General features: G+C 54.1%; 1 protein-coding gene across 2 annotated transcripts in view; it reads right to left on the bottom strand.

Moving 5' to 3' along the window:
* DNAAF1 (dynein axonemal assembly factor 1) overlaps positions 1-20,934 on the bottom strand; it is a 21,493-nt gene extending 559 nt beyond the window's left edge. Inside the window, exons 1-11 of one of the 2 annotated variants that reach the window (XM_032325886.1) lie at positions 20,653-20,934; positions 18,015-18,150; positions 17,448-17,539; positions 15,059-15,280; positions 14,770-14,936; positions 12,390-12,511; positions 9,207-9,373; positions 6,013-6,279; positions 3,024-3,133; positions 1,592-1,651; positions 33-793 (exon numbers count right to left, since the gene is read on the bottom strand). In XM_032325886.1, coding sequence (XP_032181777.1) covers positions 125-793; positions 1,592-1,651; positions 3,024-3,133; positions 6,013-6,279; positions 9,207-9,373; positions 12,390-12,511; positions 14,770-14,936; positions 15,059-15,280; positions 17,448-17,539; positions 18,015-18,150; positions 20,653-20,776 — 2,136 coding nt within the window. In that variant the 5' untranslated portion in view covers positions 20,777-20,934 and the 3' untranslated portion in view covers positions 33-124. Of the gene's footprint in view, positions 1-32; positions 794-1,591; positions 1,652-3,023; positions 3,134-6,012; positions 6,280-9,206; positions 9,374-12,389; positions 12,512-14,769; positions 14,937-15,058; positions 15,281-17,447; positions 17,540-18,014; positions 18,309-20,652 lie in introns of those variants that run through there. The other variant, XM_032325887.1, reaches the window with a different exon arrangement.
* Positions 20,935-20,975: the final 41 nt, after the last annotated feature.

Below are 20,975 nucleotides of genomic sequence, written 5' to 3'. Positions count from 1 at the left end.
TGCCTCTCCCCGGCCATGAGCCCAGGCCGACTGGTCAGCTGGTGGCTTGTCCCGCCCAGCCGGGTGCTCTGGCCGCCCTGTAGCCGCAGGCCAGCCGTCCCCCTCATTTTGTCCCACATTTGTGTCACCAGAGCCTGCCCACCCTCAGAAGTCGGGGTCTGGAGAGGCTGAGAATCGGGTGGTGTGGACGGGGGTGAAAACCCGGGTTCTCCAGACCCCCATGGTGATTGGCAGCCCTGGTCAGGCCAGGCAGGAGCAGGTCGGCTGTGCGGCTTCTCCGGCGGGGCCAGCAGCAGCCATGGGCAGAGATGCGATCCACAGTGGCCTCCGCGGTCTGTGGTGAGTGGCCTCTGGCCCAGCAGCTGCTCCCCACACCGGGGTGGGTAGCAGGGGACCTGGGCCCCTGTGGTCTTGAAATCAGGGTGGCATTACCTGGGGGAGAGGCTGTAAGTAGGTCACTGTCCTTGTCCTCGCTGGGAGCAGGCAGTGGGGCGTCCCGATGGCAAGTTGGGGGCATTGGTGGCTGGCCTGGAGCTGGCTCGCCGGGGAGCTCCTGGATCAGCGGGCGCCGGGACTTGGTGTCTCCCGTTGGGGTTTCCGAGTCCCTCTTGGCTGCTGCGTCACAGATGGCGGTGAAGGGCGTCTCAGCTGTCCTCCACGTGTCCCTGGGGATGGCGAATATGTTTGAAAGGGCATCAGAGGTGTCTTCTGGCACTGGGAGTGAGGAGTGGTCCAGTTCAGGGTCACTGTCATCACTCCAGCTCGAGACGGCTGTGATCTTTGGAAAGCACATCTGTTAAAAAAGATGAGTGGAAATTGCGGCTTTCAGGATAGTCGCTATAAAACGCCCAGTGCCAGCGCTGCTATAAAACACTCTGTTGTCACGTACAAGAAAGGCCTGAGGGAGCCCCACCCTCCACCCATGGGACGTGAGGCCACAGGACCAATGCCCTGTGGCCAGCCGTCCCCAAGCCCCTGAAGGGGTGGTGAGCGCTCCAGCAGGGCTCCTCTCCAGCCCTCCGTCGGGGCCAGCCACGCCAACATGCTCCCGGGGCCCTGAGTCGGCTGCACTCGGAGCTTGGGCCTCCGGCTGCCATATGCTCTGCGGGGAAGTAGCCTCCTGGGAGGGGAGTTCCCCATGGGAACTGTCGGCTGGTGTGAACTTCCTCCCTTGGTGACGAGCTCTTGCCCAGAGATGGTCTCGCCCTGTCCTCACACCCAGGCCCCAGCAGCGCCCATCCGTGCAGGAGAACCACCCCTCCCAGTCCTGCCTCGTCCACTGCCCTTCCCTGTGTGTGTGTCGCTACAGGGCAGGCACCCCAAAAGCAAACACCAGCCACCTCAGAAGGACAGAAAATTTTTCCCCGGTGAGCATGTACGACGAGGAGTTAATAAAAAATCAGTGCCAGTAGGTATGTTCCAGAAAACCCAGGTGCTTTATCTGGGAGCGGGCAGCTCTGCACCTGCTTGGCAGAGGCAGGCCCTGGGGTGCAGAGGTGTGGGGGCACCTGACGTGCATGGAGCTGTGCTTTCTAACAGGACCAGAGGGACAGTGACACTGGGCTGATGGTGGGGACGCGGGGCTGATGACCTCATCATCCTGGCCTTCCAGAGGCTCGCCTGTGTCCACATCTTCCAAGTCAGGCAGGTCCTGGAAGAACAAATAAGCCCCTGTCAGTCAGGGACAGGCACAAGGTCCTGCGAGGGTCGTGTGCAGGAGGGGCGAGGAAGGAGCAGGAGTCCTCCGGTGAGCCGAGGGCCCTCAGCGCGGGTGCCCGGACCGTGGCGGTGGCGGAGGTCGGGAGGAATGCCTTGGTCATCAAAGACTCCGCCAGCACATCATAGGGGAGACAACGGAGCCCAAACCACAGGCGTTTCCCAGGCCTCTGCGTGGTGTCACGTGAGTGTAGTCCAGGCCTCCCCAGACGGCGTGGGGCGTGGTTGTGCTGCGGCCGTGCGACTGTGTCTTCCTCCACAGCTGCCAAGCCAGCACGCGGGGTGGGCAGTGCGTTAGTTAATTGCTGTTAATTAGGCGGTGCACTGCGCCGTGGGAGGGAGGACCTGTGGAACCCCACTGCCCTGCTTGGTGTTCCGGCTCCACCGCAGCGTGGCCATGCACCTTGGGCAACTCGCTTCACCTGTTTCTCAGTCTCCTCATCTGTGAAAGGGGGAGGATGATGGTGCCTACGGCCTCTTAGAGTTACCAGAAGGTTCAGTCCATCAGGACGTGATCTGTCTAGAACGGTGCCAGGCAGAGTAAGAACCATGAATTCTGTGGGTCATCCCAGACATAGCTGGTTCTCTCGTCCCAGTGCTGTTTCTTAACGATACGCGTGTGGGTTCCGCAACTGGAAACCCGCTCTGAGCACTGACAGTGTCTGTGTCTCCTGAGCCACATGGAATTGTGCACTTTACCGGGGGAGTGGGCAGGGAGGGGCAAGGCTGCGGGCGTCTTTCTGGGGGGGCCCCTAGTGAGCCTTGGCTGCCCGCGGCTGTGAGGCTGAGGGGTGACCAATGTCGCCCCACTCCCCCAGTACGCTTCCTGGGGGTCATGAGGAAATGGGTGAACTCCCATGGTACCTGCTCCTGCCACCAGTCCCGAGGCGGGAAGCGCTGGGAGGAGGGGTGTTCCCAAGGAAGCCGGGCGGCAGGAGGCCAGGCACCTGGCCGGGAGGGAGGGGGCCCTGCTGACAAGTGTCCTGTTCTCAACAATTCTGCAGAAAGCTCGCTGCACAGAGTTGCTTCGCTGTGTGACTTCAGGGAAAACAAACCAAGCTTTGTGGGGCTAGAGGGGAGACATTTGGCCCAGCACCCCTCGATCTCGAACATGCACACGTATGAACCCGGGGGTATCATGTTATAAGGCTGGTCTGGCCGGAGCGTCTGCGGTGCATTCTGACCGGCTCAGGAAGGTCGGCCCCATTGGCCACAGAGCACTTTGCTTAGCGAGGACTTGAAGGGTTTTTGCCTGACCGGTAGCCGCCGCGGAGCACAGCCCTCTCTCCAGACCGCTGCGTACGTACGTCGATGCAGAGCTTCTCCTCCACCTCCAGTCCGATGGTCTCCAGATCTCCGTCTCCACCCAGCTCCGTGCCTGCTGCACCCCCGGCAGCCACAGTCTGGGGGTCCGGTTCTAAGGACAAGAACACAAGATTACTCACCTTGGGGCGAGCTTCAAGCGCAGTGGTCAGGCTGACAAGCTGAAGGGCGGAGGGAGGCCAGCCCCCGGGACAGAAGCTGCGAGAATCCAGCTTAAAACAGGGTTCCGTCTAAAGAGAAAGGAGAGGGAGAGGACGCGCCATCCTCTCGCTGGAACTTGGCCATGACTCCAAGATGGAAGTACCAGCCGGGGAGCAGGTGTGGGAAAAGGCCTGATTGGTGGGCGAGGAGATAAAGGCCACCTGGGGAGGTGGAGGGGGCCGTGGGCTGGAGTCCGGGGTCATGGCCCTGCCCAGGAGGAGCTGCCCCGCAGCCAGCGGCGGAAGTGTCAGGAAGGCCCATTAAGGAGTGAAAGGGCGGGGTGCTGGGTGGCCCAGTGGGTTAAGTGTCTGCCTTCAGCCCCGGTCGTGAGCCAGTATCCTGGGATGGGGCTTTGCTCAGCGGGGAGTCTCTCCTTCCCACGTGTGCTCTTGTAATCTCTGCCTCTCTCAGATAAATAAAGCCTTCAGGGAAATGAGCGCAGGGTGCCCGCGATCATGGAGTTGGGACGGGTTCCTCTCCCCACTCCAGGCTTCCGGTTTTTGAGGTCCCCAAGGCCCTGTCCTTGGGTTCTGTTCTCCCTGCTCTTTGGCCTTGTGGCTTCCATCATTAGAGATCCGTGGCCCAACTTTGCTCATCACAGGTAGGTCCAGTTTGTGCAGTTTGGCCCCGAGAGCCCCCGAGGGCTTCTGAGGCTGCTGTTGTGGGTGACCCCAGCTGGGACCTCTAGACCTTCCCTCGCTAGGCCCAGCCGTCCGTCTCCACAGGCCGTCCCCATGGCTTCTCCGATTCAGTGCTGGTAATCACTGCCCCCGTCCGCTTCGCCTCTGCCAGCCCTTCGTCCTGTATTCCTTGTCCTTGTCCTGCTTGTGGCGCCGCGGTCTCCAGCTTCCCAGCCACCGGAAGATTGTCAAGGCAGCGGCTGGGTCTCTGTTCCCGCAAAACCATCTGCAAGTTACTTCACTCCTCTGGGCCTCTGTTTCCACTCCCATAAGATGTGGGGGCCACACGAGAGCACCCCCATGCACGTCGCGTGAACAGAGCTGGCCATGTCTTACGTCTACACCACGGCCAACCAGCTCCTCTTCCAATGCGCCCTCCACGCCTTCCAAATGGCAAAGGCTGGGGTCCCTCTTGGGCCACTCTGCTCCCACGCCAGCTGTAGCTCCCAAGCAAAGGCTTCCGAGGGGGTGGGCGTGCAGGGGAGTGCACAGCGACACCTGCTCTGCAGCACGTGGCCAGGCCCCCACTAAACCTTTTAAACAATACAGCCTGGCCTGTCTCCCTCCGTGGGAAGCTGGAGTGAAAACAGGACCCTTTTGGTAGACATCCTCTTCCAGAAACAAGGATGACCAGGCCCTGGGGCGGTTAGCAGCCCCATGCCGCGAAGCCTCGCGAGGGTACAGAGCAGCCCACGAGTGTTTCCAAAGGAAAAAGTCATTCGGAACAAGTCTTGCTTCTCAGAGATGCATTCCAGCCTCATGTTGGAGTCTGGAGAGCTTGAGACGAGCACCTGCAGGGGTGAGCCCAGCACCAGGGGGCACCGTTCTCGTCCCGTGACTGTGGCCTTGACCATTCACTTGGGACATTCGCTCCTGCGGTGTCTGAGGGCTGGGCCTGCCCTGAGAGCTTACTTGCTCCTCCTGCTGCTTCCTCCTTTCCTCCCACCGCCTCTCACTCCCCTGGCCAGGATCCCTGGGAATTGCTGGGGCTCACCCCCGGCAGGAACAGTGTCCCTGAGCTCCTGATGGGGCTGGGTCTGTCCCTTCCTACGTATGTCCCCTTCCTGATGTACATTTTTCTCTCCCACACACAGCCTGTGCAAGACCAGACTACAAGAGCAGTTTTTCAGATGCTAATGGAGAAAAGGATGTGGCTCTAAATCCCTGTGGATAGTGGGGCACTATCTGGAGGTGGGGAGAGGGCAGGGCTCTGTTGGGTTAATTATTGAGGATGGTCTGCTCTGTCCAGATCCTCTGGCTGGAAAGAGAATTCAGCCATGCCTGGCACCCTGGGGTGTGGTATGGCCCTTGCCCATCTGGCTGGTGTCCTTGGCGGTCAGCAGACAGCGTTACTCCTGGGTGTTTCCCAGACAGTGGGGAGCCTTCCTTCTGGGAATCTGTGTTTTGGGCCAGCCCAGCCAAACTCCTCAAACGGACCCCACATGCTGCTCAGGGGGACAAAATGTTCCCCATCTCTCAAGACCCGATGGCTGGACACGCTCCAGGTCCGGCTCACGGCATCCCGGGCAAGTGCTGGGTTTACACGTTAGTCAGCGGGACCCAAGGAGTGTGGCTGACCCTGCCAGGGGGCCTGCATTGCCTAGATCTACATCACCCCCTATGGTGGCCACGAAGCCACAGAGGGCTGGCTCCCAGGCACTAGACATGTCACCTGTGCTCCCGGGGCACTAAAGTTCGTATTTGGTTTTTATTTTTAATTCATTTACACTTCACACCTGAAGCAGTGAAAAACAACTCCCTCTCCTTCGAACCACTGAATCTTGAATCATCACTGGCCCTGAGATATCAAATATGCTCTGAGCTTTGAGGACACGGGGCTGATCAAAGTATCTCACAGAGAATTTTAAATTGAGTCAGGTGAATATATTTCGGGTCTATCAGGTGTTGGTGTTTCACCCAACATTCTTTTTTACTCTGTTGACTAGAAAATGCGGTTCTGGCCCCACTGTATTTCCATGAGCAGTGCTGCGCTAGCAGATGAGACAAGTCTGCTGTATCCTAAAGGCACAGCCGTTGGAAACTGTCCCCCAGGTTCACCAGGGGTGCACGCACGTGGCCCTCGGCTCCTTACCTTCGCAAGCAGCTCCGGGGGCGGCCGGCCTCACGGCCTCCTCCAGGTGTGGCCCCGCTGGCTCCCGGCCTGCCGTCTCGCTGCTGACCTCCACCGGCAGCTCCTCCCCAAGATTCAGTTTCTCGGGGAAGAGCTCATCCTTGGCCTCAAAGCTCTCCCTGACAAATTGCTCCATTTTCTGCCGCCTCTCCTCCTCCTCACGAGGCTCCTCCGTCCCTGGCACGCTGCCATCCGCGAGCTTGCTCTGCTCTGGCTCCCGCTCGTCCCCTGAACAGGAGAAGTCCAAGGGTGAGCCACAAAACGGCCTGGGAGGGCAGGGGGGTCTGGACGTCTCTTGGGGACATGCTGTGAACTGCTGGGGGTGAGCTCAGGGGACGGTCAGGGACGCAGCGAAGGCATCTGTCAAAGTGCGTGCTGAGCACGGAGGAAGCAGAGCTCAGTGTCCTCGGTGGAGGTGGGGTGGGGGGTGGCGCTCAGCACAGCTGTCTAGCAGCATGCGACACGCCTCAAGAACGTGCCGAGGCCTCTTAGGAGATGCACACCGAAGCACTGGGCTTAGCAGCCTTGAAGTCTACTGTGACTTTGAAATGGCTCCGCAGAACGGGTGTGTGTGTGTGTGTGTGTGTGTGTGTGTGTGTAAATGTTGAACACCATCCATTCTAAGCAGGCACAATACAAGCTTTTCTGAAACTCTGAAAAATACCAAAATGAAAAGCGACCAGGAAATGCTTTAGGAGAATGTCTGCTTTATGGAAAATACATTATGCTAATTGAAACAATAGGCAGAAAACAATAGAGTTATTGTTCTACAAAATCCGTAAATGTTACATGCGTGGGGAAAAGCCGGGAAGTGCTCATGGGAAATCCTGAGTGGTTCTTGATGCAATTATTACTGGTGCTTTCTTGTTTCCTATGTGTGGTTGGGTTCACGTTTCGTAATTAGGTGAGAAACAGTCAATTTCATTTAAAAACACACATGGAGACTCCAGCTCCTCTACTGGGTACAGGATGAGGAAGAGGGTCCTTACTCATTAAGGTGGCCTGAGGACCGTCCCTAGGATCCTGCACTGGGCTTGGATCAGCACCGACCCGGGATTCACTCTCTCCCTAGAAGCCTTTAACAAACACTGACCAGGGGCATCGGGTGTGGGCAGGTGACTCTGAGCCCTGGATTTGGGGCAATAGATTGGGGAGATAGGGGGGTTCATTTACCATAACCTGGGAGCAGACAGATTCTTGAAACTGGGTGAGAGAGGGCAAGGCTGGGTGACAGGTTCTGAGATCCTGGAATAGACCAACCAGGGCCGAGAACATCTCCCAGGCCTGTTGTGATCCTGCCAAGGGAGGAATCGGGTGATGCCGAACCTTTCGAGGGTTTGGCAGGCTTCATACAACCGCCCAGATTGTTGGCTCTAGTCCGAGCTAATCAGAGGGAGCACGGTCTGTGCCACAGAGAAGGCGTGCTGCCACCATTCGGAGTTCACAGAACTGAATTGTCGTGGTGGGCCATTAAAAGGAGCGAAGTTCGGATCATGCCATCACCTGGAGGCACCCGAAAGCACCAGGCCGGGAGAGAGGAGCCGGACGCAAAGGTCCCGTCTTACGGAGAGCGCCATGCATACGACGCACCCAGAAACATGGGTGGTGGTCATCAGCGGCTGGCGGTAGACAGCATTGTTGGGGGAGGGGGGTAATCACTGCTCACCGGCACAGGGTTTTATTCTCGGATGATGACAGTGTTTTGGAAACAGACAGAGGTGCTGGTTGCCCCACGCTGTGACTGTACCAAATGCCCCATTGGAGGGGTCAGTTTTATGTTATGTGATTTTCATGTCAATGAAAAGAAAGGTCCAGGGCCTCCCGTGTTTTTCCATGGTGATTCTGCAGACCCTGGGCTGCAGCTTCCTCCCTGGCCCCCCCAGGACTGGGGCCACCTTGCCCCCACATGAGCCACCAAGCTGATGCCACTAGCATCCCCCTTTTCATGGCTGACCACCTCCTGTCACCTGCCACGGCAAGGCTGGTTTTCAGGGCTCTTCTAGATTGATGTCGCCCAACACAGCTAACCTTATTTGATTTCCCAGTTTCCAACTGAATTCCAAGCACGGGCATCTGGCTGTCCTCTGCAGCTCCCCAGGGGAGGCGTGGGCTCCTCAGAGGAGCAGAACCCCGTGCTCTCCCTGTGGGCACCTGCGACAATGTCTGCATGCGAGGAAGTCCGTGGGCCTGACCTGTGGGTGCCAAAACCTATTTCTTTACTCCACTCCCTGCAGACAAACGGTGGATTTAAGGGAGCAGTAGGACGAATGGAAAACCTTAATAACCACGTGACTGAGATTCGGAAGGCACAGACTGAGCCCCTGGTCTAGATGCTGGCTGGTGTTATTGCCGTCCGTGGCCCTACCTGGGGTCAGCAGGAAATCAGTACACCGCCACACTGCTTTCAAAAGAACTCACGATGTTCCTTTGCGGTAGACGGAATAATGGCCCCACAAAGGCATCTGCCTGCTAATCCCAGAACCTGTCATTATGTGACCTCATGTAGTAAAAGGGACTTGGCAGATGAGATTAGGACCCTGAGATGGAGCGATGATCCTAGATTATCCTGGAGGGCTCGGTGTCACCACACCTTAAGAGAGGGGGGCAGGAGGGGGCAGGGTGTCAGAGCTAGAGAGAGAGACTTGAAGGTCCTGCCTAGGAAGGCGGGGGAGGGGCCACAGGCCCAGGGATGAGGGCTCCTCTGGAAGCTGGAAAAGACCGAAGAACAGATTTCCCCCTGGAGTTTCCAGAAGGAACGCAGCCCTACCTGCACTTTGATTGTAGCCCCATGAGACCCACCATCACACTTGTGAGCTACAAAGCTGTGATGATAAAATGGGTTGTTTTTCAAGTCCCTAAAACTTACGGTAATTTCTTAGCATAGTCCAAGAACAGTAATATATTGCTTATTTGGGAAAACGGAGGCTATTTTAACACAACTGAGCTTCCATCCCTGAAAGTGGATTGAAACTGTCCAGTCATGCTAGGGCTCTTCCCTGCCCTTGGCGGGTGAGTGAGGCCACAGGCACGTGGATCCCAACATGTGTGTGAATCCAAGGTCGGAAACGAATCCCCAGGATGAAAGACCAAGTTCCCCAGCGCAGACTTGCCGTCGACACGGAGGCCGGGGTGCCGCTCCCAACCCACACCCGTACCTCCCTCCGGGCTGCCGTTCTGCCGCCTTCTCTCTTGCGCCCGCCGCTTGATCATCGCCAGCGCCTCGATGCTCGCCTGTATCTTCTTCCGCTCTCGGCTCTCCCACTGCTGTCTCTCCTCTTTCTCGGCGGCGAGCCCGCCCCTGGCCCAGGCCTCCGCGCAAGCTCTGTGGAGGAGGACAACCAGGAACCAGAAAGTGGGGAGATCTGAATCTTCACTGGTCGGCAGTAAATTCAAAACAGACCGTCTGCCAAACACGCTCATTTCCCCCAAACCGAACTGAAGGCACGCGGGACACGTGGCCACAAGGATACCAGTTCCTACGTGCACACCTCCGTCCTTGGTGGTTTCCAGAGCCTTCTCCGTGGGATGCCAACAGCACCAGTGATAAAAGGAAAAATAGAGAAGTCGGCCTCCATCAAAATTAAAAATCTTTGAGGGGCACCTGAGTGGCTCAGTGGGTTGAGCCTCTGCCTTCAGCTCGGGTCATGATCTCAGGGTCCTGGGATTCAGCCCCGCATCGGGCTCTCTGCTCAGCAGGGAGTCTGCTTTCTCCTCTCTCTCTGCCTGCCTCTCTGCCTACTTGTGATCTCTCTCTCTAATAAATAAATATAATCTTTAAAAAAATTAAAAATGTTTGAGACAAAAAGAATGCCATAAACAGAGTAAAAAGGTACCCCATGGAATGAGGGACGAGTCTGCGATCAAATGCCTACAGAGGGACGTGTATAGAGCATACATAAAGAACTTCCATGACTCATGACTGCCAAGACAACACGATCTAAAAGTCGGGGGAATTTCAAAGAATGAAATGAAAAGCCGCAGATTGGGAGAAAATATTCATGGGTAAGATAACTGATAAATGGCTTATATCCCAAACAGGCAACTATGAAACCTCAAAAAAAAAAAAAAAAAAAGGTGGGAAATGACCTAATGACCTAGACACTTCACCCAAGAAGGCAGGCAGATGGCAGAGCAGCTGAAGATGCTGTGACATTGGGGAACTGTGGTTACAGCGGCGAGGTACCACAGCACACCTGTCAGAACAGCTGAAATCCCACATGCTGCCACCAGACATTGGCGAGGAGGTGGCCTCCTGTGGCTGCTGGGAACGCGGGCCCACGCCGCCAGCTTGGAAGAGCCTGAAAGCTACAGAGCTACAGCCGGCGCCGTGCTCCCAAGTGTCTGCTCTACGCAGCTGAAAACAAACGTCCACACGAAAGCCTTCGTCAGTGTCCGCAGCGGTGCCCTTCACAATAGTCCCAAAGTGGAAACCAGCCCAAGTCTATCGGCTGATGGATAAATACAACGTGGGGTGTCCAAGGGGAATCCTGTCTGGGGACGTGATGTTGGAAGGAGCTATGGACACACGCTGCAGTGTGCGTGAACCTTGACACTATGACGCTGAGTGAAAGCAGCCGGTCACGCGAGACCACATGCGGTATGAGTCCGCCAATATGAAGCTTTCAGAAAGGAAAAGTCCCCTAGAGACAGGGACTGGCAGAGGGAAGAATGAGCACTCTCAGCTAACAAGTAAAGGTTATTCTTTGGGGGCGATAGAAATATTGTAGGATTGATGCGGTCTTAGTTACCCAACTCTGCGAATGTAGTAGAGACCGTTGAGTCACACACTTGAAGTGGGAGAACCCGTCCAGGGGCTGGGGATACAGCAGGGAACGTAGGAGGTGACAATACCCGCTGCCTTTTTATGGGGACAGACAGACCCTAAAGAAGGAAACGGGTATGTGAGAGGCTGATGTATCCTAAGAAGCGAAATCCGGTTAAAGAGACACCAGGTGGGAAAGGTGCTCCTGAGATGGGGCTGGGTCGGGGAGGGCTTCCTGAGGTGACGGGGGAGGGGACACACGCAAACCCCTGTGAGGAGCTCCCCAGGCAGGGAGACCAGCGAGTGGCTGGCGTGGGCCCGCTAGGGATGGGAGGAATGAAGACTCAAACCCAGGGGAGCCCGACCCCTGAACAGAGTGGCTCTACGCACGGGGGCCAGTTCCTGTCCCCCTGGATGCGGCTCAGAGTCCTTAGTCGCAGCCACTCCCACTGGCTCACTCCTTCTGACCCCGCCTGTGCTTCTCAAATCTCACCTGTTACTCACAAGCACCCTGAGGTCATGTTGTCCCCACTTTCCAGATGAGGAACGTGAGGCTGGGGAGGTTAGCGAGCCTGTCTGAGGGAACAGAACTCAGGGCTTCGGGGCTGGGCTCCAAAACCCTCACTCAGCCTCTGCTCAGGGTCTCCCCACCGTTGCCCCCAGGGCTTGGTGCCGCGGAACTGGGTGCGCCTCCTCTCTGCCGCCTGGACTTCCCAGAAGCAGGTGGTCTTGTTTTGTGACCTGGTTGGCGTACAGGCTCTCCCTTCTCTTTGAGATAGTTGTTTCTTTAACTTTGTGAATTCAAAAACAAACTAGCAGCCGCGTGGTTTCTGAAATGCTGTGTGCTTTAAAGTTCAAACTGCCCTTCCCTTGGAGCAGCCTGTGTTACTGAGGTTTTATTCTAAGGCGGAAGGAATAGTGACCTAAATTAAAAACGTAGATATTAAAGCAGCGACAACACACACAGGGCAGTCTGTGCTCAATATTCTTAACACAAAAAAAGAGCTCCTACGAACCAATAACCAAAGGACTTCCAAAAGGATACTGAGAGGAAGTTACAAACGGAGGGCTCCCAGAGGAAGAGATCCACCTGCCCGACAAACACAGTAAGAGCGCCGGACCTTATCAGTTACCCCCAAAATAAGAGGAGACGCAATCTCTACTCATCAGTTCACCCGGTGAAGATTTCTTTTACACGGCTCTATCAGGTGAAGTCATGAGCTGTTATAAACTTTCTAGAAAACAGAAAATACTTACAAGCACCTTGAACAAGGCTCAAACCACAGTCTTTAATCCAATAATACGACTATTAGAATCCCACCCTATGGAAATCAACACGGAGGTCAGAGACTTGTGTGCAAGGATAGTTAGCAGAGGATTATGAAGAAAAAAATCTGTGCTCAAAAGTAGGGAATTTCTTGTCATGAACAATGACGTAACCCTGAAACTTGTTTCCGAAGAATATGTAATGATGTGTGAAAATGCTCACAAGTCAGAAACGTTGTACAAGTTCACTCTTAAGTGTGCTCAATGCTGCCATATAAAAATGTGACCCAAAGGCTTCTCTCCTCCTTACCTGTCCTTGGGGAAAACTGGTCTGTCATCCAGGTACGTTAAATGTTTTAGTCGAACGGTGACGGTCTTTCGATAATTAGCAATGTGCCTGATAACGGGGTTTCCCATCAAATTCAGGACGCGCTGGAAGCACAGGCAGAAGCAGACTGATCAATAAACCATGGGTGGGATTCAAAGAGCTTACATGTGCTGCGCTCCGAGAATCCATAAATGCGACGTCTGTCCCCCTGTCCCCTCCTGAGGACTTTATTAGGAAAGCCAGAAGGTTGTCCTTGCTTTCATGCCGTCAGACCCGTCCTGATCATGGAGCAGCCCTTTCTTGTATTTGAACTCCAGACCTGAGATCTCAAGTGTCCTTCCAGAACAATCTTGGAAAACACATCCGAAGGTCTGTCCAACTCAGCGAGGACATTGTTTTGCTCACCCAAGCTCTTTTTGCTGACAGTAACCTCAGGCTGATTGATTGATTTCTCTCCTTCCCAGCCAGCACGGATTTTAGGAAAGCATACACAGCAGCAGGGTGGGCGGGGGCGGGATGGGAAGCATGGATAGGGAAAGGATGGGGGGCGCCCGCTCGCCAGGCTCACGCATCTGCTGGATGTCTTTGGGACCCGTGTGGCATCACCTGTCCTCAAACCAATTTCTAACCCCCACACCTCAGACTGTCGCTGCATTTGAAGAAAGGGCCTTCAGGCACCTGGGTGGCTCCGTTGGTTAAGCAACTGCCTTTGGCTCGGGTCATGATCCCGGAGTCCCGGGGTCGAGTCCCACATGCAGCTCCCGGCTCTGTGGGGAGTCTGCTTCTCCCTCTGACCTTCTCCCTCTCATGCTCTCTCTCACAGTCTCTCCCTCAAATAAATAAATAAAATATTAAAAAAAAAGGGGCCTTTAAAGGGGTGAATCAGATTATATGCGGTCCTTGGGGTAGGCCCTAGTCCAGCCTGATGGGTGTCCTTAGAACGGGGGACTGGGACACAGACACATAGAGGAGACAGTGGGAGGACCTGGGACATCAGGAGAGGCCTTGGGAGAAACCAATACCCCCACCCCCCCACCCCCTGACGCTGTGATCCTGGACCACTTCCACCATCTAGAATCAGGAGAAAATAAATTTCTCCAATAACAACAATTCTCCAAATAAACAATTTCTCCAAAATTCTCCAAAATAACAGTTTCTCCAAATAAACAAATAAATTTGTTTACGCCACCCAGTCTCTGGTACTTCATTACAGCAGTTAAACGAAAAGAAAATAAAGAAGTATTTTATGATACAGCTTTATTTGATGGCTGTGTGCTGGCAATTCTAACTAGTCCTGCTTGATGATCTACTAGAAAGTTGTTCCTGAACTATGATTTCCTTACTATTTTTCTTAAAATGGACTCATTTTTTCCTTACATAGTATGGACTCTGATCGGTAAACAGTGAACTCGGGGTTTTGGGGTTCTAGTTTTCATATGTTCCCCAGAGCACATGACAATACGGGCACACGGGAAAGCAAGGAAGCCATCAGGGGGCCCACAGGCCGGGGGTTGGCCACAGGTCGGAAGATGGGACTGTCTAAATATCCAAAATTAAAATGACACCCAGGGTTACATCCTATCAAATATGGCAGAAATAAACCCACGAGTTCATGACGACCCCACGGAAGGATCCGTCCCTTGTCACCATTAGTGGTTGCTAGGGCTCGGCTCCTTTCTCTGAAAATCCATGAATGGAAAAGAAAGAACCAAAACTTCATCACGGCCCTTTCTGTATGAACTATATATTGGGGAACCACTAGGTGACGAGGGAGTTCCTCGTGGAAGAAGCGCTCCAGCTAATAAATGAGGCAGGAACAGGAGGGCTGGACCGTGGCCACCGCGTGGCTCCTGAAGGAATGGCTCACGCTCCAGAATGGAGAGGGAGGGAGGGGGCTCTACCTTGGCTGCAGCAGGGGGCGACCCTGGAGCCCCATCTGGCTGTGTTCGAGTTACAAGCGAGGGAGGCAAGCAGACTTCCCAGGCTCTGTGATGGGGCACAGCGACCCCCGCCCCAGGAAAACACTGAAATGGACATGCCTCGGCCCTGCGGGCATCGCCCGAGAAATACGGGTCTGAGCAGACCGGGCTACAGGACGCCACGGGGAGGCCATCAACCAAATCCAGAGTGTGGCAGAGTTCTGAGAAAGGAACTGGATTCCTTGACAGATTAAGGGGAGGGAGACCCATCAGGAAAAGAAGTGCTTATGGGTCTGAGATCTGTGAGCGGAATGACACAGTATCTGACACGCGGTACTCCAGCTGAAGACCCCAAGAGCACAGGCGGGGTGAAGGACGAAGGGGAGGCGGGGAGGGGAGTGGAAGGCTCTAGAGATCGGGTCTCTAAGGAATGCACATTTTACCAAATCAGGCATGCTCTCCAGGACGCCCAGGATTTCCGGATCGCTCAGCTTATTGTGGGAAAGGTCGAGGACGCAGAGTTTCAAGCACTCCTTCAGATGCTGAATGTCCTCCACGGTCTCCAAGTGATTGTGGGCCATCTGGAGCGTGTTCAGGACCGGCAGACAGGCTGCAAGGCGAGGTCAGCGGAAGTGAGCACTGGGGCTCTACACACCTTTCAGAAGCCCCCTCCGGCCCCCGGGGAAAAGCAGTGGGCACAAGGGCATCCAGACCCCTTGCGTGGCATCTTACAGAGGTTTTCAATGGTCTTGATGTAATTGTTGCTCAGGTTAAGAGCGTCCAGTTTCTGCAGAGGTTCTAAGTTCTCGATTTTATGCAGCAGATTCACTTGCAAGAAGAGGCAGCGCAGTTCGGTCTGGGCGTGCAGGTTCTCGATCTTCTGTATCCCGTTGCACTCCAGCCAGAGGCAGCGCAGCCCCGTGTACTCCTCCAGGTTCTCGATGCGATCAAAACCTAGGGAGGAGGAGGGGGGCGTCGGATTCGCTCCTCCACGCACACGCACGCGAGGCTCGGGGTCACTCTTGTGCTTGGCTGACTACCAGCCCTCCAGCCACACCTCCTTCCTCTAGCGACCCCACTGTTGCTTTTCTTTGGGGACCTGCCTTGGGCTCAGGTAGGTCATGACCCCGGAGTCCTGGGATCGAGCCCCAGGTCAGGCTCCCCCAGGTCTGCTGATACTGCCCCCCTGCCCATATACACACACCACACACCATGGCTCCCTGGGCGGCCAATCAGAGTCACAGCAATCACTCTGCACTGGTCACACTTAGCCAAGCAAGGCCAACTTGGATGAACTCTGGGAGGTTTCGCTGACTCCAGTGGAGAGAGGGAGTCTTTCTGCTGGAATTGCCAGCTCCGTCGGGTGGAGCCTAGCGCCCCAGCAGCTGCTTTCCCTTCTCGGCTGGGAGTGGGTGGAGGTGAGGGCAACCTGCCTCAAATGAACCAAAGGAAAGCAGGGCCAAGCCCGGGAAAGAGGCAGCCCGGGGAGGCTATGCCATGAGCACGGGGTCTGGCTAAGACCCAAGCGAGGACAAACTGTGGGGCTTTCCCTCTTTTTATTTTTCAGGTTTTATTTATTTGACAGAGAGAGTGAGCAAGCACAAGCAGGGGGAGTGGCAGAAGGAGAGGGAGAAACAGGATCCCTGCTGAGCAGGGATCTAGACCTGGGGGAGTCCCACCTGGGGCTCGATCCCAGGACTCCTGGGGTCACGACCAACCTGCCCCCAAGGCAGACACTTGACCACTGAGCAATCCAGGTGCCCTCCAGCTGTGGTTTTTGTTTTATTTTTCAGTTTTAGGAGCCAAATTTAAGGTTAGGAAAACAAATGCTCTTTGCTTTGGTAACTCACCGTCAGTCTGTAATTCAGGATTCATCTGCTATTCGAAAAGTTATAAAAGTTTTAATTAAAAAGTTACAGTATTGGGGCGCCTGGGTGGCTCAGTGGGTTAAGCCTTTGCCTTCCGCTCAGGTCATGATCTCAGAGTTTTGGGATCGAGTCTGCTCAGCGGGGAGCCTGCTTCCTCCTCTCTCTCTCTGCCTGTCTCTCTGCCTACCTGTGATCTCTGTCTGTCAAATAAATAAATAAAATCTTAAAAAAAAAAAAAGTTACAGTATCCCTTGTGAGCCAGAGTGACCCAGCTAAGCTACTCCCCGGGTCCCGGTCCTCAGAAACAGTACCAGATAATGCATTTGTTTCAGGTTACTAGCCTTGGGGACGATCTGGTCTGTGGCAGCACGAGATTATATGGGCACATGTCCTTCCTAGTTTTCTACCTTCTTTCCACTTTGACCCGTGAGATCCTCTCCTTCCTACCTGTTAAATATTGGGTCCCCTGGGGTCCGCCCTGCTGTCATTCCAGGCACTGTGACACCTCCACTTTGGGTGCAGAATTTCGGAGGGGGCCATGTGGAGGTGAGGAGACCAGTTAGGAGTCATTGCATTCCTCGCATTTCTTTAAAGTGTGTGTGCTGCTGGTGTCCTTCATGGGTCTCACAGTGGCTGCCCCATCCCCCAGGACACCCAAGGATCTTGGCCATCTGTGTCTCTGGATCTCCAGCACTGAGCACAGAGGATCTCGGTGAATGTGCAGTGACTGAATGAGGACCACACAGAAGACCTAGGGAGCAGGTCGGCCACCCTGCACGCAGAGGCAGCGGAAGCTGTCCCTCCTCTTCATCTTTGCTGGAACTAGCCGGGTCTGCGAACCCCAGATGAGGTTTACGTGTGACCCCGCACGCCAAGCCTGGGTCCCCCTGGATGCCACTGGTCATGCTTCTCTGATCTGGGAGGCATCGACTACTTTCCTCTTTCAAGACACGTCCCCCCAAGCCCAATGTCCAGCACTAGATTGCTGGCTTGAAATATGTGTAGGTCCTTCAGAAAATAACAATAAAGGATATCAACATGCTTCCTTGCTATCTGCAGAGTCGGTGGCCCCCTTCATAAACTCCAATCAGGGAAGACATGTCAACGGAAGATGATTGCTTTTCTACAAATCTTCACTCAACTCTGAAATTTCTACTTCAGTGGATTTTGAGAACTCCAGAGGATCCCAGCAAGAAATTTTGTATACCTCTAGAGCCTTCGCCCTGACACAACATACCTCTACTGGTCCTTACCTTTAAAGTGTAAATATAGTGTATCATTCAGTGCCGGGGTGATATAAAGCTTGTGTTGCTTGCAGAGTTTTTGCAGAAAACTTTTAGTCATTCTGTTAAGTGAACAAGAAATTGATCGCAATTTGTCTGTTATGAAATATATTCCAAAACTTCTCTACCACACCCATTTCTTCCTTAAATTTCAAAATAGCCTGCATGACTGATAACTTTTTTTTTTTTTTTGCCCGATAAACTATTTTAAATTCTTTTTTTGCATGCCTTTCACGGCCTCATCCAATATCATTACTTTCAGCATCTTAAAAATTGCAATGTATGTTCTAATAAAAATACTTTTAATAGTGTCATCAAGAACTACTGATGTTTCTCTCTCCAGGGCTGGCATTAAAGTTTAATACGTTGTGGTTAGCTGTGTCATAGAGGCAGAGCTGCTCTGACTCTGATACTGATTCTCAGACACTAGGGCAACTGTTTAATCTCTGGGAGCCCCAATTTCCTTGTCTATACAAAGAGGTGATGACACTACCTACCTTCCTCGGTACATGTGTACTGTAATTGGCAGCAGCGTACCTGGGGCCACAGTCTTCCTTGTCATCTCTCTGGTGTGTGAAGCGACTGTCCGACCTGCTGTCACCGCTCTGTTTCTGCTCACTTGGGTAGGATGTGGCAGAAGGACCCACACATATTTCCTTCGGATCATTAATTTCTATAAAAGAAGAGATTTGCTCTACAGAGATGAAGGGATGTATAGAAAGTTTGCCCATTTTCAACTTGATTAATAAATGTCTGCTTTTAGTATGGACCGGGAGTACCCTTGAAGCGTGGGACAGCGTGTAAAGCATTGGTAAGGACCGTGGAAATGTCAGTTCTGGGCAGGTCCTCTCTGAACCCTCAGGTACTTGAGGGCACCTGGGTGGCTCATTCATTAAGCGCCTGCCTTCAGCTCGGGTCGTAGTCCCAGAGTCCTGGGATTGGGCCCCACATCGGGCTCCCTGCTCTGCTGGGAGGCCTGCTTCTCCCTCTCCCATTCCCACTGCTTGTGTTCCCTCTCTCGCTGTCTATCAAATAAGTAGATCAATCAATCAATCAATATAAAAAATTAAATCTCGGGTACAGGGGCACAAGGACACGGGTACAAAGATACTCATCATTGCATCACTTTTAACAGCCAAAGACTGTCAATAGTGCAAACGTCTCCCCATTGTGAATGGTTAAACAATGGGTTAGGATTCTGCCTTGGAGAAGAATGCATCAGAGCTACATTAATAAATGCAGAAATTCTCAGAAACATGTATGAGATAATAAAGCAAGTTTCATAATAAGCACAGGGGACCATTTATGTAAGTTAAAAACATATAAACCAATGCATTATGTATTGTTGAAGGACATATTATATATATATATATATATATATATATATGAGAGATATAGATGATTTAAAGAATCCACACAAAATTCCAAAGAAGGGAAGGGAAAAGGGAATGGGACTGAGAATTGGGGGGAAGGAGGGCAAAAGGAGCACCAACTTTATCTGAAATGTCTTATTTCTTCAATTTAAAAATATGACTTGGGGTCCCTGGGTGGCTGTTGGCTCAGGTCATGACCCCAGGGTCCTGGGATGGAGCCCCGCCTGGGGCTCCCTACTCAGCAGGGAGCGTGCTTCCTCCTCTCTCTCTACCTGCCTCTCTGTCTACCTGTGATCCTTGTCTGTCAAATAAATAAATAAAATCTAAAAAGAAAAGACTTAAAAATGATAAAATGTTCATCATTTTCAATTCTTAGTGATAACACATGGGTGGTAGTTAAAACGTTCCCTCTTCCTTTTGAAAAGCGTGCAAAAGAAAAGCCACGGGAAAAGAAACAAAAGTGGTGAAAATATCTCTGGTAAAAAGAGAAAGAGCACATTCAAAGTCACTTAATTTTGTTTAAAGGTCAATCAAAATCAGCCAGTTCAAATGCACTTAATTTCTAAGAGCCGCTGGCTGCTGGGCGCTGTGTTCCTGCGGTCTATTGAACCAGACTAAATGCTCTGTGTGTGGGAGTGTGTCTTACACTCTTCCATTTCCCACCGCACACAATGCCCAGCCACAAGAGGCACCAGATAAGTGTCTGTGGAATAAATTAGGAAGAGGGACTCAATATACATCATGATTATCTGAATAGGAGAACTAGCCTTGCTTAATGGCCCACTGTAACCCGGAAGCCTAACTGTAATGATCCCTGCCTATGGATAAGTAGGCCACGGGCAGAGAGGTTAAACTCTGGGGTGACAGCCATAAAGATGGCGAGTTGTGGAGCTGTAATCTGGATCCAGTGGGAGTGGCTCCAAAGCCTGCTCTTTCCAGAGAGCTACAGGGCTCCCCTACAGCTCTTCCTACAGGGCGTGCCTGGACAGTTAAAGCTCCGTGTTTGTTGAGCTGGTTCAAAAAATGAAACACAGGGTGCCTGGGTGGCTCAGTGGGTTAAAGCCTCTGCCTTCGGCTCAGGTCGTGATACCAGAGTCCTGGAATCGAGCCCCGCCTCGGTCTCTCTATTCAGTAGGGAGCCCGCTTCCCTATCTCTCTCTCTGCCTGCCTCTCTGCCTGCTTGTGATCTCTGTCAAATAAATAAAATCTTTTTAAAAAGTGAAACACAGATCAAGTAGTTTATCTAGTAGTTAAACAATTTCCTTTAGGGCCTCAAAGTGGGAGCAGAGGCTGAAGTGTGTCCGGGAGACTGGTGAGGAGCCACCCAGTGACCCCGGAACCACCAGCTCCTGGTTCCCGCTCCACGGTGGGTCAGGCACTGGACCGGGCACTGCGGACTCAGCCAGGACGTCCTGCCCCAGCACCTTTGCTCTTACAGGGTGACAGCAATGGAGGGATACATTGAAAACACGTCACCGGTGTGTGTGACCACGGGGAGACGGGCGTGCTGGGAAGGGCCGGCGCTCCGGGTCGGACTCTCCAGCGGGGTCCGTTCTACCGTGGACCGCAGGAGGGGGACGTCTTTGGAGCAAGCTCGGGGACCCCTGCGGGACCCCTGCGGGTCTCGGTGTCTTCGCCGCACGAAGTGGGGAGGAGCGCGCACCGCGGGGGGCGGGAGCGCGGCTCGGCAGGTGCGGGCGCTCCTGCTGTCATGACTACCGTTACCGCCGGCCGGCAAGGGTAGGGGTGGCGCTGGGTCAGCCCACCGCCCCCCTCGGCTCCCTCGGGCCGGCGGTCTGCACCTTCCTTGCGGCCCCGCGGGCCCGCGTCCCCGTGGTCTCCCGCCGACTCCTCCACGCCCGGCTCCTGCGCGCAGCCCTGCTCCGCCGGCCCGTCCACCACGGGCTCCGAGGCCTCGGGGTGCATGCTTCCTCCGGATACACCGGACACCCGGTTCCGCGGGGTCGCGACCGCCCCCGGCGGGGTCGGGGAGCTCTGCTTTCCTTCCCCGCGGACCACTAGCGCCCGAGTCGTTGGCAGCCCAACGCTTGTCTGGTCTCCACGGCAACCGCCGCGCACGCGCACTCGGGGGGGGGCACGTCGGGACGCCAGGGGCGGGCCACGT

This window comes from Mustela erminea, chromosome 19, assembly GCF_009829155.1.
Source record: "Mustela erminea isolate mMusErm1 chromosome 19, mMusErm1.Pri, whole genome shotgun sequence".
NCBI classification, from domain to species: domain Eukaryota; kingdom Metazoa; phylum Chordata; class Mammalia; order Carnivora; family Mustelidae; genus Mustela; species Mustela erminea.
Note: the sequence above shows the minus strand (reverse complement) of the source record. Positions and strands in the feature narration are given on the sequence as shown.